Consider the following 18,158-nt stretch of genomic DNA (forward strand, 5'->3'; position numbering starts at 1 on the left):
GCAGCTTTAATTTTGCCTTTAATTAAAAACACACTTTGCTGTATATTGCTATCTGAAGTACGGAAGAACACAAGACTACGGTTGTTATGCGAGTTATAAATTAATAATAAACTAGTTCTTACAGTGTGATTTTTATTTGGAGCCTCCTTAGGACGTCAGTAGAAGTGAGATTGTAAAATATGTATGGGCAGAAGAGGAAGCTCTCTATCTGAAGAAAGTGCACTTCAGTGCATCCATGGCTTTGAGAACTTAAGGCAGGATGTCAGCAATCATGCCCTTGGATGCCTTCTGATGAGGGACAGGCAAGGAATGAGTATCCATATAATAAAGAACATGTAGTTCTGATCCTTGAAAATTAAAGATTCTGTGGTATAGCCTGTCCTAGTAATGTTTTTAAATCTGCGAATTTGAATCTAAAAAGCAGTCCTGGCTTCTCCAATGTGGAGAGTGCTTTGTTGTCAGTATGAAACTTTTTAGGACTGCATTTGTGACTCTAAAACATCCTTCTCCATTTTGACCAAGCCTGGCAGTTGCAAGAGGGAGTTGTTTGTAGGGATCGTGCTCTGCTTCTGACTGCYATCGGTAATCTGGAAGGCTCTTTGCAGCTGTCTTAAAGAATGGATTTTCAGAGTTGAACATCTTTGCCCCTCTGACATTGAGGGGAACAGAAGGTACTCATCAGGTTGAAGTGCAGGTCGTTAGGTACTGGCAGCACCAGCTTCCCCCACAATACTCTAGAGAAGTACCAGCAACCCCATTTTTAAGTACTCTGAAATTATGTTGTAAAATAGTAATACCTTAAGTGAAATGCTAATTGTAATTAAGAGCAATGTTAATATGATCTTTCTTAGGCAATGGAAGTTCTATTATAGGATCTTACTTTTTGCATAAAAATTGAAGGAAAAATGTCTCCTGACAAATCTTAAAATGTTTTATGAAAAAACGGAAAGGATGTGGCCTTACTGAATTTTGCAATTTGTGTCAACAAAGTTTTCCCTRTGTATAACTTACTGATAGATAGATACTGAATATGTTATGCTGGTCTCATGTCTCTGGAGCTTTTTGCTAGCTTTGTGAACTAGTAAGTCTTATTGTAAGCAGTTTGCAATAATCAGTTTTATTGTGAATTTTCCACGTAATCTGTTATCTTTCAACAGCCATTGCCTCAGAATGCTGCACCTAATCTTGTTTGCTTTATTCGTGACTTTGTATTACTCTCTTTGTCCTTTGCATGCAATGCAACTGAGGATATTTGAAATACTTCTTTTAAACTTACAGATTCTGTGTTTCATGTTCATTTTGATTTCTTTCTGTTTATGTCAAAACATAACTCTGAGGTGAAAACAAAATGAAACTGCATTTTTGGCATCCTACAATTTGTGAAATTGTCTACAGGCTTTGAAAGAATGTTTAGCTAATATGATTTATGATGGGGATTTCCAGCTTCTATAATGTGAAAATCTTGTGGATGGTGTTTGATCCAGTTCAGTTAAAATAAAAAAAAATAACCTCCTAGCAAGATATTCTTTTGATAGAAGCTGTTGTGTATTTAACAGATAGAAAAATGTAGGCTTTGTTTTATTTTTAAAGTAATTTAGCCTTTAGGAAGCATTTTGAGAACTCCACTGTTTCAAGGACATTTAGACAAGAAACCTCAGCCAGTTGTAGGAGTGAATGTGAGCATGCAGATGAGTAGCTCTTAAAGAGATATAGAAGGAGAAGTAGAAAGATGTGAAAAGGCAATCAATTAAAGGAGAATGATTCTGTGCCTGGACTGTTTTAGTGGCTGGATAAAGATAAGACGTCTGTTTAAACTGTGTGTTTATTCACAATTTATTTTTAAGAGTGGCTGGTGGATTTCAGCCTCCAAGCTGTAAAATTAAGTGTCTTTTATACAACTATGCCAAATTTTAGCAGAGATGGATTTTTTTTTTTTTTTGCTTGGTCAGTGTTGGGATGTTGGAGAAGCACAAGTGTGCACCATCTGGGCACTGTTAGGTGGTGATATTAGTTTGTGAAGGCCACAAGAAAGAACCTCTTGAGTAAGTATTGTAAATGGCCATAATATAAAGGAACAAAAGAGAGAAATTATTTGTTGCCTATTATTTAATTGCTAGTAATAACATTATTATTTTCAAACCTCTATGTTAAAAGCTAAAGTACAGGCAGAAATCTTTGCACTGGGTTGTGATTTTTGGAAAGAACTTGCCCACTCGAAGGTAAGCATCTGTGCAAAGGTTGAGTGAGGTCTTACCATGTGTGGAAGTGCTAAAATGAGTTACTGTGTTGTTTTTTCCAGCGGATTTTGGAGATTATAATCAATTTGAATCTCATGACTTCCTCCGAGAATATGTCCTGTTTCCTATGGTGAGTTACTTTTSCCCATCTTTTGTGGTCTTTTATGAATAATTCCTCCATGCCTCAGAGATGGCTTTGTTGATAACAGAGTAAAAGCACTAGTCTTAAACTGTTAATGKCTGAAATAAACTTTGCTTCCCCAAAACTGCAGTGTATTTTATTGTAGCTGAAGATTTAGCCCTTTTTCAGTCCTTGTTAAATCTCTACAAGGAATAGATGTCCACCAAGGAAATGTATTTAATTGAATCAACCAAGAATTTGCATTTTTTAGAAGGATATATATCAACAGTATTGCAGTATTAGTAATACTGCATAACCAGTGGGTATGAGGGCAGCTGATGTTGTAAATTTTTTATCATAGGACAAGTCATCCAGTCTTTACTCAAGAGAACCCAAACTAAATCAACTGACTGTTAGACTGAAATGAAGCATGAATCAGGACTTCTGAAAACACCCTGCAGGGACTGTGCTATGAACTTATTGTTTTAAATGTAAAATTGGAAAATGGCAAATAATTTGAATGCTGAAGGAAGTGTTTTAGGTCCCTGATTACATTAGACTGTGGTGATAGATGCCAGGCATTGCAACCCACGACCTTGAACCCCTCTGGGAGAATAGTTTACTGCAAAAAACTGCTGAGATGAAGGCTGGCCTTATCTCTCACTAAACTCCAGCAGCACAGAACATGAGCGTAAGCTTCATAAAATGTAAAAGAACTTGAAATTCCTTCTGAATGGAAGCAAAATTTGGAAGTGATGTTCCCCTGTCCTAAAAGTTCGGCATCTGATTTTTCCCTAGAGTTAGCAAGGAGGCAGAGGGATCTCCAGAAGATGATTCAGTGTAACTTGAATGTCTGAGAAAGGCACTTCCAGAAGCAGCTCTTCTCATTTGTCTTGTGGCTCTTCAGCTATGTAGGGTACATGTAGCCTTCTGTGAGCTGGAAGTGTATTCCAAACTTCAAAAGGGGATTGTTGTGCAGTGTCTTGAAGTGCAAGTGCAATTTGGGGCCGGTAAGTAGTTCAGTGCCACCTGCAAGTGAAATCCAGCAGGAAGAAGAGGAATTAATGAATATATGGAAATATGAATATGCCTTGCATACCTAGAACACAGCTTCAGTATTGCCTTTCCACCAGTTAATAACTTCTGTTAACCAGACTAGTGGAAGGGGGTTTCTRTGTTAGGTCTTCTTTATTTATTAATAGCTAATTGATTAATTTTGCGTATCATTGATAGCTTATCAAGTGACATATTGTAGCCTAAGTGGGAAAGACGATGGCTGCAATATAGACAGAAAAATTAGTCAGGCAGACACTTTGCAAATTACAGCTTGGAGGAGCTGACTCAAAAGGTTGCTCAGGAACATCAGCCATCTTTTGTTGTGCTATAATCGCCTCTCTTCTGTTTTGGACCCACTTGCGGGTYCATTTTATGGTGTCCTGCCATTCATCCATGCTGCTACTGCTAAATTTTAAAAAAATCTGAGAAGTGTCAGCCTCCTATTCTTAAATCAACTGGTACTCTAGGCACTTAAAAAACCGAACCAAACCAAACCAAACCAAGCAAACTTGTTGTCTTTTCTCCTCTAGGAGAAGAGTATAATGTAATAGTAATATTTCACTTCAAAGTACTGTGACAGTTGCTAWTTGCTGTAGATACAAACTAGTCCTAAAGCAAGTGGGAGGATTGGAACGCATCTCCAGCACAGAAAGATCCTCCAACGAGAATCTTGCTATAAATTCATTAGCAAAGTGAGCTGGTGAACGAGGGAGGGGCAGCTACGTTTGTACCGTTTGATCTCGTGAGGCTGCAGTGTGTGTCAAATGGCATTTCTTCAGCAGTGAAAAGAACAAAGTTATGTACACAGTACACCCCACAGGTGTGTAGCTGTGTATAGGCATGTACTATGCCATTTTTCATTAGCACGCTACCACTTCCACATTTTTCTGTGGCAGAAGCAAATATCAGAGGGAGGGCCCCACTGAGCAAGAATCATGTAATGTATTTAAGTACAATGCATGCAGCCTTAAGGCTTCTTTTTAAATAAAAACAAGAATTTTGAGGTTTTGCTAGTAAGTTTTTTTCAACTTTTGTATTTTGCCTTGAATTGATGACTGGATTTCATTTTTTTTAACTTGCTCCTGATTATTTCAGAATTCTTTCTGTTACTGAATTTGTGTAATATAGAAATTTCTACTCAGAAATGCCTGGAAATCATAAAAGGAGTTTTGTTGTGTATTTAAAGGAATAGTGAAGTTTTTGATTTATTTAAATATGGGGAAGGAAGTACCTGCGGTTTTCAGGAMAGGAAAGACCCATGACATCATTTTTTTGGTCTATATCTGTGCTAATTTTGCTTGCATTATTTTTGGCTGATTTGAAAGGTACATGTTCTTTTTTTAGCCTTTCAAGTGTTTTTAAAGGCTTATTTGATCCTTATCCAGAAAAATTCCCTTATCCATGCTCTATATGCTGTTGTGTATTTGTCTACTCCCTTTGTAGGCCCCCTGCCCCACATTTTTAGTGGTGTCTTTTTACAACAAATAGAAAAGCAGATTTTCTTGCAGATTTTCAGCATGCTGTGGTTCAAGCATGTACACTGGCTTTTCATTGCAGTTGATGCTAGGTTCTTTCAGTATAGCTATCTGCAAAAGTATGAACAGGAACAACCCCAAAACATGTGTCACCATGATTTGTCTTGCATTTTGTTATCTCTCTTTTTGGATGATTAGTCTTTGAAGCTCCTTCATATTCTTACAGGATTGGACCCAGGATGAAGCTGTCTTGGAGGAGCTGACTCAAAAGGTTGCTCAGGAACATCGAACTCACAGGTGAGTTTGCCATGTTAGGATTCAGGGTTTTTTATTGTTATCRTTGTCATCCTTATACTCCCTTTCCTCAGCTTCTGGCTGTGGTAAACTAACCCATTTTCATGCTACTTTTATGCTGTGTCTAGCTGGGTTTTTAATTAGTCTGTAACAAAAGATTACCTGTCTCTTGCWACCATAAAATGGCCAAGGAACTTTAATCCCAAATAAATGGGCATTGCCACCATAAGGTTTAATGACTAWGTGCAACTCTGCCTTCGCTGTGTGATAGATTCCTTTCTTTTTGTGGTTTCAATTGAATCCTTGTGGTGAAAAGACCCATGACTTGATCAAAGGTAGTCCAAGTGTCTGTCTGTCTTCAAGAGGCACACACTAAATAGTTATCTTCTTTAAATGTAATACAAATGAAAATAACAACAGATGGGATCTTGTCATGTTGGGCTTTAAGTCTCATTATGGAAAAGATACAATACACTATCACTAGTAAATGATCTAGGAATGTCCATGTTAGTGTCCAGTACAAATACCCCTTTTGTAAGCAAGCTGCTTTGATGTCATGTAGGTATACTGGTGGTAGAAGTATTCCAACCTCTAGAGTGCTAGTCTAAGAAAAATGACAGTGCCTGCGCATCATTGGAAATAACGAAAATTCAAGAAAATTATAATATGAATCTGCATTTAAAGCCTTATTATATAAAATGAAATTGGAATATTATGTCAAAGGTGCAGCATTTTTCACTATATAACAGAAAATCATTGTAAAGGGGCCAGTGCCAGCCTCTGAGTGGTAGGCCATTCTCTGTGAGATTTAATGCTGACTTTCGCCTTTGATTCAACTGAAAGGATGGCTTCTAGGCTGACCATGAATAGGCCTGAGTCTGTCCTTCTGTCTCTCCACGGTGAGCTGCTTGTGTGATCTTGGTTAACTCACAGACTTGAAAGGGAAGATTTCCATGCCCTGCTGTGCTCTTTTGTGCTGTTTCAGCAACACAAAGAACAAATACTTACCCTCACTTCAGCAGGTAGATCAAATTCCATCGCCTTTCTCTCCCTCTTTCCCCCAAGTATTATCTGGTTCCTGCATTTCCATGTTTGTAAGCTGTGGTAAGGAGGAGCAAAGAGGAGAACCATTAATAGTGGCCTTCTTTTGGAGCAACCTACAATCTATTCTGACCTGCTTTTGCTAACTGAAATTTGTCCAAATTCCTGAGCTGTGACAGAAGCATGTGTAGACAAGTATGTGTAAGTTTTTAGGCATCTCATTATCTATTATGGAAGAGAATTTGCTCAAAATAAGGATTTAGTGCCTGTTTTTGAATAACCAACATGAAAATGTAGGTCTTCCCTCTTAAGTCATTTTACGCAACTTTGGTGGACTTGTGTACTCTTTATGCAGATTGGGGTCCATGTGGATCAGATTGGCCACCTAAAACTAGACTTATCCTTATGCAATGTCCTGATGTAGTCATACAGCCTGGGAAACATTTGATGTCTGCGGAAGAAACTGACTAATGTGATCAGTTCAGTTTATTACTCCTGTGATTTGAGTTGTGCTTTTTACATTCTCTTAGCAACATAGAGTAAAATTCTTCCTCTTCCTGGTTATGATCCTAATGTTGAAAGTTAGATTTGTGTTGTGTGTTTCTGGGCAGGATATCTGAAGTAGCATCTAAAGTGGTTTGTGAACCTGCCATTTTTTTCACAAGTAATTTCTCCATGCTTATAATATTCAACTATGTTTTGCCTTTTGTTACTATAATTGCAGTGGTATTACGGCAGCAGAAGCTGAGCTGATGTACATCAATGAAGTGGAACGCCTGGATGGGTTTGGGCAGGAAACCTTCTCTGTGAAGGTATGTTAGAACTGCTAGTAGATGTTATAAAGGAGCCTATACATCAAGTGATACAGGGATCTGCAGTGTCTTTTGGGATGCATAGAAGTTATGTATGTCCACAAGAGATTGTTGTGTTTTGCTATTCCAGAAGAGGAAAAACAAAACAAAACAATCCTTTCCACACTAGAGGCTGTATGTACAAGGGCTGCTCATAGTCCCTAGTCATTTGGGAAGGTGAGATGCTCCTTGCTTTCCTTTTTGAGTTCTGTCTGAAGGAGAATGGCTGGGGCAAATGAACCTCTGCTCTGATCCTATTTAGCAGGATAGGAAATTAAGGTGGGTGGTCTTCTGTCTTCCTCAGATGCTATTTACCAAATATTAGCTTTACCTCTGTTAGTTTCTTATATGTCTGCACCTGTTCTCCACACTTTTTAAAACTGAGGATTTTTTTTTCCAAAGTTTGCTTTGACTTTGTAGTCAATGGAAGCCCTTTTGTGCCATGTATGTCATCCTAGCTTTAAAGAGCACATGCCACAGTGATAAGCTTGTGTGAAAAAAATGGAAATTACTGATCCTTCTTGCCACTGTGCCCCATTTCTCTTTGCCAGCTCACCCAGCCACTGTTAGTGTAGGGCTGCCTAGCAATCTTCTGCTAGTTAAAGATGGCTCTTAAACAAAAAGCCTTTCTGCTTTTACTGAAGTCAAAAGTGAAGAGATCCTTCCCTTCAGGCCAATTTGGGAAGCTGAATGGATGGGAGGGGGGTAAACAATAACAAAAAAGAAAACCCAGCAAAAGCAAAACCTCAACAAACCCCCAACATGGGGAACCTTAACTGCTATTGAAAGAAATCAAATTTTTCCTGAAAGTAATTCAGTCTAGAGTTGTGTGCTGCTGTAATGGGTTTCTGTGTTGGAATTATCATTAGATATTGTTGCATATTAGTGAGGTGCATATGAGTAGTGGATTGGGTGCTCTCCAGAATGCAGGAAGACGTTATCTTTATATGAAAAAAGCAGCAGGCTGGCATTATGGACCAGTAGAAGTGCATGTGACGAACAGTTTAAAGATTTCTTTCTCTGTTCCTGTTGCAAAATTCTATTAGAAATCTGTTTCTTTTGCAAATGTGCATGCACATGCACACATACACACACACAAATGTATGTACATGTGTATAGGTACAAATATGTAATTTTCTCCCAGTGTTTTCCCAATCACTTTGCTTATTAAAGCTGTGTCTGAGACAAAACAGAAGAATGTTGGTTCCTCCAAAGAGACTAAACTGAGGCATGTTGTCCATTGAACCACACCTGACTTTGGGTATGGGTGGAAGAATCCTTCTAGGTGCAACACTGAGAATCAGCGCATAGGCAGGGGCTTGAAAACTGGTGTCCATCATCTGTTTGCCTTTGTTACTGCATTCTTGCCTTCTAGGGATAAAATACATGAAGGCCAGGAGAATGACTCAGATATTAAAATGCAGGAGCTTATGTGTAACTTTTCTCACGTCCTTTCTTTTAGCAGTTCTTTTTAACCACGCTATTTGTGTTATGCTTTTTATTTACCACTCAAAAGTGTGAATAAATTTCAAATCGCAGTTTGGAAGGACTTGTTTTTGTTGGTAAATATACAAAAACCTCTTTGTCAATAGCTTTTGTTAAGCTTTTGCTGCAGTATGAAAGAGCATTTTTAAGAAACCAAGCATGTGCAAAGTGGAGCAGGAGTACGTTTCCCAAACAGGGCAGTGAGGAGACATGGCTAGGCACAAAAACAATAGAATTTCTGGAAAACAATGCAAGGATAGTGGATGTTACATAGTGAAATGCACGTCATGAGTATTTAACCAATAGCCTGAAAAACAACAGAGGACATACCTGTACAGAAATACATCAAGTGCTTTTTTGGGTCCCAAGATCTGAGCTTCTACGCAGAGTACTCAAAAGGAAGAAGTGTGAAGGATGTAGATTTTGAGAGGGATTCTGTCTGCAGGTGTGGTATCCTGAAATCGCTACCTGTTTTACCAGATGACAGGAATAGATACTGTGAGTAGGAAAGAGGAATGTTGTTTTTGGAAGTCATGAGTTCTTGATACCTGTAATTCCAATTACAGGGAATGTGAGGTGTTTTACAACGTATGCTGGTTTGTGATGGTCCTGTTGTTTCACAAAACAGAACTGTGGGTGCATTTAGTCTTCATCTGTTCTCACTAACCAGCAAGCCAAATCCACTTAAGTGTTAACTACTTTGAAATAATGAAAATCAGAGTCAAACAGGACAACAAAATGTTGGTTAGCCACTGCCCTGCATTACATCCTGAAGAATGGCTTTCATTTGGTAGTTTGACCTGTGTTTTCTGTATTCTTTGGCCAATTTCTTTATTAAACTAAATGTATATGCTTTTTGTGCAGGATAATCATGGAAATGACATACACCTTGGTATTTTCTTCATGGGAATCTTCATAAAGAACAGAATTGGAAGGACAACTGTGATCTATAGGTAAAATATAGGGAATTCTGTATTTAAAGTGAGGTTTTTTCAGAGCTCTGTGTGTGGGCATTTTTCCTTACTTACACTGACTTCAATAGTGCCAATCCTCTAACCGAGGAGTACTCACCTCACTGTTTTCAGGTTTGGCCTCTTGGCCGTAAGAGATATGATGAAGAATAATTTCTGATGTCTGTGAAGGGGTTTTGCGGCAAGAAAGACGTRGTTTTCTGTCATGTGTCTTGTTCTACTTAGGAGGCTTTGATCCCTTTTCTTTTCTTGCCTTTGTGTTTGCCTCTTTGATGCACCTGAATGCAAATCTGTTCAACTTCACTGTTGGCAACCCAAGTGTTTAGCATTTCTGAAAATCTGATTGCTGTATTTAGGTACCCCAGTAAAAAACTGGACTTTCTCATCCCATAATTTTGAAAATCTTGGCTCTGTCACTTATTTGTCTGTATTGCTATTTATTTTAGCAATTAGGGATCATTTAAGGCTTTCCGTCAACTGTCTTTTACGGCATTTGTTACTTATAAAATGTTATTTTCTGTGAAAATGCTGCTAGAAACCTCCATGATTCTGAGAAAGCTAGGGTTTTACTCTTTCCTTTTATTATTTGCTACTGTTTTGTGGGCTATTTCTGTTAATACCACYGTTAACTTGGAATGGATTTTCCTCATTCTTGTTATGGGAATATAAACATTTGTGAGCCAAATAGATTGTGATGAGGTACTGARGTACAGTAATATCTAGTCAGTAGCTAAGGCTTGTATGAGGCTTGAGCAGGGATGTGTTTTTTTCTTTATTTCTTCTATTTTTTTTTTTCCTTAAGAGGGCTTTGATCTGACGTTTTCCCTGTGTAATTTTGGGAAGAAATTAGATATTCCTTTTAACTATGGCATTCTGAAGACTTGTTTAAAATGTAGGTGACAAGCACGAGAAGTTTCTTAAATGTAGAAATGATAGTTGGTGCTGGGATTCTTATTCTTTGGAAATATGCACTTCAAGCATCCTGCCATGACATGAAGAGGAATGCAAGCTGCAAACAGAACAAACAAGTCCTTTCCATCCCTGTGGATTGCAAGCAGTGTACGCAAATGTGTCTGTCAGCTATTTGTAAGAAGATTATGACTCTGATCTTGAGTAACCTGACAATTACTTGAAAAAAAAAAAGATTGGGAACATAAAACAGAGTATTAACATGGTATGCATAGCCTCCATAATAATATTGTCAAGTTAACCTTCTTTAGGAAGATTTGGCTCTGTAGGAAAGTTGGAAGCAGTGTTTGGAGAGGAATGATACTACAGACCAAATGTTTCTTTTCCATCTGGCTAAAGTCAATCAGTACAAAGATACTACAATTCAGCATACAGCTTATAATTGATGTACTTTCAGTTAATCTTTTACTGTGATTCTTCAAATCAGTATTTTGAGAGATACCTAAAACAGGACAGTTGGAAGTTTAGGMATGCAAATTCTTTATTTTCCTGACCATGTTTATTCACCAAATAGCTACTGAGAAGTTTTCCCATAAAACACGACTGATATTGACTAAGGAACTCTTAATGTGTTTGTGAAATGTTTGAATGTATGTGTTGGCAAATGTTCCAACGTTTTTTTTCTTTTACAGGTGGAATGATATTGGGAATATATCACATAACAAGTCTTCCATTGTTCTAGAGTTGATCAACAAAGAAGAGAATGTGCTCTTTCACACAGTAAGAAAAAGATCGAATCAGTGTCATCAAGAAAACTGCTTATATATATATAWAAAAAAAACATTTAAAATTTCACTGYCCCAAAGGGCCTTACTCACTATAACCCCCCTCGAAGTTTCTCTATGTGGACAGTGAAATTAATATTTTTTTCTCTATCAATATTTGTGTTCTCTTCTAAGCATCCTAAATTACACTATGCTGAGAAGTTTGCAAAAAACAAAGTGCTTGCTGGATGAAACATCCACAGTGCTGTACTATATTTCATGCCKGCAAAAGTACAACTGTAGAAACTGCCCAGGCTCCCATACGTGTACATACTAGAACTCAAGGAGGGATGCAGTGCTGTTCTGCACCATTTAAAATCTCTCCATGTCTCCTTGAACTAAGGCCAGTATGGAAACTGGACCAGCAAGCTTGAGCCATTTTTCTTCGTTGTCCCTCCTCCCCTCCCACTGTGACTTAGCAGTGAAGTGGCAACGTGTAAAGGCATGCCACTATATTTGAGTAATTCAATGCCTTGAACACTTTTGAGGGCACTAGACATGTTCTTGGCAGCCACTTCTGTACATGACAAACCTTACCAAGCATTACTGCAATCGATTTTTTAGAACTGCTCTTTGTAAGAATAACAAAGTGAATAATTAGATTTTTTTTCCTTTTTTTTTTGTGTTTAAAGGATGATCTTGAAAATGCCAAATATATTTCACGACTGTTTGCAGCAAGACATAAGTTTTACAAACAGAACAAAATCTGCACAGAGTGAGTATTCTTTCTTCAGAATTATGTTCTGACACACTGCTTTGGAAGCTGAGTTTTGGCGTGTCTGTTTCTGTTTGTTTTTCTAGTCACTTGTGCCAGTTATTCTTTCTCCCTTCCTTTTCTTTTTTAACCACCAATTGGCACAAAAGAATGAGAATGGAATTTAATTCTGAGCCTTGTGAGGCCTGATGCATGACCCCAGTTGGATGTTGCTGCCCATGCAGCCAAATCTGAGAGAGAATTGTGAATTGAAGCCGTTGGTCTCTGCATTATTAGCAGAGTATTAGAATAAAATGGAGGGAAAGGTGAAATATTCTAGTATGCCAGAATGTGAATTGTAGGAGCCTTTTGAGGAGGCCAGCTAGCATCTAAAGTCAATGGAAAACACAGCTTTCCTCTTCTAATTTGGGCAGTATAATTTATCTGTTTCTTGTAAGCATCAAACAAGTGAGCTACTGGGGAGGATACCAGGGAATGTTAATGTATGTAGCGATCTTAGCATGACTCAAAAAAGCCTATAAATTAGAGCCCTAAGTCTCTCTCTGCTTTGAGCACTTACTGAGGGACTGGCCTTGGAGTTAGCGCTCTCACACAGGTGAATTCATCCTAATGGAGAGAAGAATTCTTGAAGCATGGTTATAAGACAAAAGTCAGTTTTATTAGCTGAGGATGTTTCATGCATACCAGCATGCAGCCAATTTTAATTTGGGATAAATTGAGTGAATTTAGAGTTTGAAGACTTCATAATATGCCAGATTTGTGTAGCAATGAGAATATGAATCCCTTGCAAAATAATCTAGCATATCAGCTAGGTAGCTGGAAAGCTGCGAAGAAGTCTCATCTCCATCACAGCTTTAGTTAGAGCTGGACATCCCATCTGTTCAGCTGGGTAATGCCATCTGTTGGAAAATAAAGCCAAAATAGTGAATAGTGAAGACTGGAAAGCCTAACTCTCTAATATTACAATTTACACAGTATATAAACATACACATTGAGTTAGAGTATTGGGGAGACTGGTGAGGTGAACTGCATACAATCATTACAGAAAAAAGATGTTGATCAGATTTCAGATGGCATTTACTGTTCTTGGGAGCTGAGTGGAAGACCAGAAAAGACATTTCATAGCACAGTGTATTGTATTCTTACAGTCCAATACCGATTTTAATTCTAACAGGTTCAGAGGAACTGAGTTCAAAGCAAGCTCCTGATCCTCTCCCCTGAAAAAAACAATGGCAGTCATAAAAAAAACCCAGAAATCCATAGTCTGTTGGCTTAGACTATTTCCTCTTTGAAGTGGTATATTGGGATCAACAGAGAGAACTATTTTGTTACATATTATAACCGAGACCGCAAAAACACTGTCTTTTGATTTGTATTTATTTCTAACCACTGAGCAATAGGTATATGGATACCATGAACTGGGAATGTAGCAACTTCACATACTGCCTGCAAATGTTTGGAATAGTAAAAATAGGGGACATCATGAAGTGACTAAGTGAAATAACTGGAGTTTAAATAGATTTTTGCCATCYGAACTGGTAATAATCTCCTCTGTAGTACCATCTTCTGTGTTAGGGTACATGTATTGATGACAGTATATTCCAGTGTGTGTTTTCTAGCCAAATAATTTTCTTGACCTCTATGCTATAATGATAGTTGTTTGTTTTCCTYTGTGTGCATTTCCTCTAATCGCACATAAAATCATTCACCAGATCAGAAACTGTAAGAGGAGAAATTCCACCTTTCCTCTCTTCACGTAAGCACTATATTTCTGCCTCCTTCAACTTTTTTCTTCTCCTTCCTCATTTTTTTTTGTCTCCACTATGTTTCTCCCAYTGCAACTGGCTACTCTAACATTGTATCTGGCTCTGCTAGTATTACCTAACCAGTTACCTTTTTTTTCCTCCCAATCYGTGTGCATTGCTTTGGAGTGATTGCTATGAATTTTGTAAGATTTTCATTATTTAATGTACACTTTAAGTCAACTGAGACTGTGCCTGCGTGACATGTTCAGTTTTTGTTGCTTAAGAGATTTTTTTTGTTGTAGTTYGATTTATTTTTAAACCGGAGTTTTTTTTTCCTGTGTTTCCAAGTAAGCCAAATACAATAATGAATGGAAGGCATGTGTATTTTGAAATCAGAATACTTTCTGTATTTAGARGAGGACCTGAATTATTTTCATCTATTCATATTTTTTTTGAATCTCATAATGAGCAGCACTTGGAGATTCTTCATCTCTTGTTTTCCTCTTTCACTCTGGAATCAGAATTGTAATATTATAGTTCCTAGTGTTTCTCTTCACTTTTTCCCCCACAGACAATCAAGTTCTCCTCCCCCTATCAGACGGCGGCCCACTTGGAGCAGGTCATCCTTGGTATGTGTCGTGGTGGGATTTTTATGTTTATACCATTTCTAATGGGATATAGRGCATTGTGTAAGATGGRATGCTTTCTAAATTTCAAATAAAGMACATTAACTCATTTCATGTAGGCAGTATGATTGGGATGAGTTTCAAGGGTGTGACTGCTTAGGTTGATTAAYTTACCTGGGTGATATCACCACTGAGTATTAAAAATGACAATTTTCAAGGCATTATATTTTTATTTGCCTTGCAGAAACTGAGCATCTTTTCTACAGGAGTGATGTTATATTCAGTGCAGGAAAGGAAAGGAAAATAATCCTTTATAGCCTGGGAAGAATTTGAAGTGTCTTGTGCTTTATACATAAAAACCTAATCATTACATAATTTTACAGCTTCTCATCTTGCATTTCTTCTATTCCTCTTGTTTTTGTATCAAGCCTACTTCTAATTTACCAGTTGTTGAGATTAAGAGCCTATTCTCTGTGTGAAGTTACTGTAATTTTAAGTAAAACTTTTATGATCTGTCCAAGATCCTGAGTTTTTTATTAGATGGTATTTGTTTCTTTTTAACAAATCTCTATAAATASTATAAATCTGACAGAGTTGGATAACAGTTTCATGGAATCTTTACAAGAAAATCTGTGGGAATCTTTTTTACCAGTCAGTTCTGAGCACACTCTTTTTATTGATCYGATTTTAGCATTTAGTATGTCACTGTTCCTTACAGTGGTTCAGAATGCCTTGTTGAGATTAGCAACAGCCCTGTTGATCCCTTAGATAGAGGRCAATATTATCTGTATAAAAGTTGCCAGTTTTCACTTGTCATRTAAGTTATACTTGCTTTGTAGTTCTTCTCAGAGTAATAACTATTAGTCCCTTACTAAATGATGGAGAATTAATGTGGACAGGAGTGTTTTCTTGACATATCCCCAAGATGTGATCACAGTTTGTGAAAATGTTCCAGAATTAATCATAAACTGCTACTGATACAGGGTTAATATCATCTTTGCAGAATCGAGCACAGGCTACTTTCTTGATACTTACACATGGTATAGTGGATTTGTAAGCTACATTCTGTGTTTTCCAGACACTGGCAGGAAACCTGTCTTAGCCGGTTTCATATTTCTTTAACATTTCATTTTTAGCTTGTTTCTGGAGCATCAAGGCACACAGAGGTTGTATGTTACCTTGTCTGAGGCATTCTTACAGTATTTTTACTAACTACTAGTTTGGTCCTTGAAGTGTACTGTGAAAAATTTAGAGTGAGGAGTGGAAGTGTGCATTGCGATCTTATGCTGTTGGCTTAGCTGTATCACAAGGAAAAGAACAGCCACCTTCTAATAGATATGGAAGATGGAAATCTACCTTTAAACAGGAAAAGTGAATCCTGCTGCTTGTTTGTTCTGAACATAAGCATGCAAAAAGTTTAAAAATAAACAAAAAAAGTGGCTCAGGAGGATAAAGAGAAGGAATACGTGCCCATCAATTACAAAGTGAACCTGGTTGCTTACTGTTCGCATTGAACTTTCAAGTGTTTTTTTTTCGTAAGTGTCTTCCAAACTTGTTAGAATAGTTTTCTTTGGGGGGTGGGGGAGAAAGCCTTTATACACCTATCTATTAATTTGTACACACCTTTTTACACCCACTTGTTCATTTGTCTTGTATGGTAATAAATCAATAGACAATAAATGGGAAGTGAAGGAGAATCTTTTGGGGGCGAGGCGCTGCCACTTAACTGAGAATCATGTTCTTAGATTAAGACCCTTCGCATGGTTTTGGCAACATGGTGAGCCCATATTTTATTAACAGTTACTCTGAGGCCATTTTATGCTGTGTTTCTTATCCCTGTCAGAGCACCCATTGATGCTGGTTTTCCAGCAAAAACCTCTTCCCTGCAGGAGATTTTAGTATGGTGATATATTTAATTAATAGATTTTTTTTTTAATACCAAGTTGTCTCTAAATTGGACATTGAAGTTCCGCAGACACAAGCTTCTCTCCTGCTTCTTCAGAAAAGACAGTTCCCTGTGTTCCCTCAAAAAAAAAAAAAAAAAGAAAAAAAAAGAAAAAAGGCCTTGCCCACAGTTTAAAGAGTAACTCTTACTTTCTTGAAGACAATTTCCATAACATCTATCACAAAGAAAACTGYTTGCTTCAGATCTATACCCTGCCCTACCCAGTAGAAGTTACTTTCTCCTTCCTTGCAGRTTTCCTCTGCCCCCATCCCCTAGGCTTTCAAACTGTTTGTTTTTCCTGGGCTTGTCTGCTGCTTGGACTGCAAGTGGCAGCCTCCTTTGCCCAAGTTGTTCAGCAAGAGTAGCGTTTTATACCCTTAGAAGTAATTGATCTAGCAGAAGTATTYCCTCTCCTCTTCCGGCTCTGGCTTAACTTCTACTTCGTATGCAAGAATTYGTATGTGCACTCGCTTTCTTTCATTCTTCTCCTCCCTCCCCATTTACACAGAAAATGGAAATTTAACCCTTTTTTCCCTATCTGATCAGTGGCTAATTGTTGCTTGGCAATGGCTGTGTGCATATGCATGTGGAGGTGAATCGTTTTTTCTGCCTTGGACACCCACAGTCTTTGCTAATAGTTTGCCCTACTTGAATCAGCCTAGATGAAAAGCCCCTATTCCATTGCTAAAGAAGAGACAATTTGCCAGACCAGAGCGTCTTCCTTCCTTCTCTGCTTAATTCATAGGTCAGCAYGTGCTTTCTTTATCTTTGCTCAGTAACATCAGAGTATAGTGCAGGTGGTAACATGCTGTTGCAAAACACATCAATTTATCAAAGGACAAAAGTGGTGAATATGACATCAGTTGTATTTCCATGTAAAATCATCTCACTGATTTAATGCTGAGTTGCCCTCTGTAGTGCTTGTTGTGTTAAAATGCTTGTTCCAATGCAGGTCATTGGAGAAAAGCTGGACTATCGCTATTCATTATTGAGGAAATCCAGTATTCAGGTTATCCATAACGTTATTCTAAGTCTGTATGTGCCCTTCTTGCCTGTATGACAGTATTTCACCTACAGGTCCTTGAATTTGTTCCATTGTCTGCTTTTSACCTGATTAGTGTATGTTTTTTGTTCTTTTGTTTGTGGGTTTTCTTTTTCATTTTTAATTTTTCAAGGGCAAGGGCTTTTTATGAGCTTTTCAAAAGTTCTAGGTGAGTTGGGAGCCTGCATGCTGTTTTCTGAACTGACTGAATTTAAAAGAGCCTAAGCAGTCAGCGTTGGGCTCCTTAACAAAACTTAACAACAATTAACAAAATGTTATTGTCTGTTTTATAAGGAAATGCCAAGCACATTTTTTCAGCTGGATGAGAAAGAACAGTATTCAGAGGAAAGGGTGTAGAATCATTTTTTCCTCTGTTTGATCTGCAAAAATTGTAGTAAACTATTTTAGAGAAGTTCATCATGTTTTTTTTTTCCCTTGTACTTTTATTTCAGCCAAGACAACACCCATTTATACTGCCTCCTATGCATGTCCAGTGTGGAGAGCACTACACTGAAACACATAATTCACAAGGTACTTATAGTATATATGTTCCTTTTAATGCACTTGTGTGTATGCAAAGAAGCTTATGCCTAGATTTCTGCCCCTTATGTCTAGATTTCTAATGCTATTATGGTCAAATGGGAGTTGTTGCTGGAGGAGAACTAGCGATTTTATAGTTAATGTTGCAGAAAGGCTTCTGTTTAAAGTCCGATTTCACTTTTCAAATTCCTCTAAAATATCTGTGCATGGTTGTATGGACGTGAAACTTGGCATTCCAGTCCAATGAACCGAAAAGTGATTTCTAAGGAAAGTATGATGGT

General features: G+C 37.7%; 1 protein-coding gene across 2 annotated transcripts in view; it reads left to right on the forward strand.

Moving 5' to 3' along the window:
- Positions 1 to 18,158, forward strand: part of PTPN14 (protein tyrosine phosphatase non-receptor type 14) — a 121,333-nt gene that overhangs the window by 78,056 nt on the left and 25,119 nt on the right. For both annotated transcript variants that reach the window (XM_085300131.1, XM_085300132.1), the window contains exons 5-12: positions 2,300 to 2,367; positions 5,116 to 5,186; positions 6,949 to 7,036; positions 9,425 to 9,513; positions 11,133 to 11,220; positions 11,897 to 11,979; positions 14,296 to 14,353; positions 17,790 to 17,868. In XM_085300131.1, coding sequence (XP_085156257.1) covers positions 2,300 to 2,367; positions 5,116 to 5,186; positions 6,949 to 7,036; positions 9,425 to 9,513; positions 11,133 to 11,220; positions 11,897 to 11,979; positions 14,296 to 14,353; positions 17,790 to 17,868 — 624 coding nt within the window. The remainder of the gene's footprint in view (positions 1 to 2,299; positions 2,368 to 5,115; positions 5,187 to 6,948; positions 7,037 to 9,424; positions 9,514 to 11,132; positions 11,221 to 11,896; positions 11,980 to 14,295; positions 14,354 to 17,789; positions 17,869 to 18,158) is intronic.

The sequence above is a fragment of the Rhea americana genome, unplaced genomic scaffold, assembly GCF_003343005.1.
Source record: "Rhea americana isolate MKP2758 unplaced genomic scaffold, rheAme1 scaffold_160, whole genome shotgun sequence".
NCBI classification, from domain to species: domain Eukaryota; kingdom Metazoa; phylum Chordata; class Aves; order Rheiformes; family Rheidae; genus Rhea; species Rhea americana.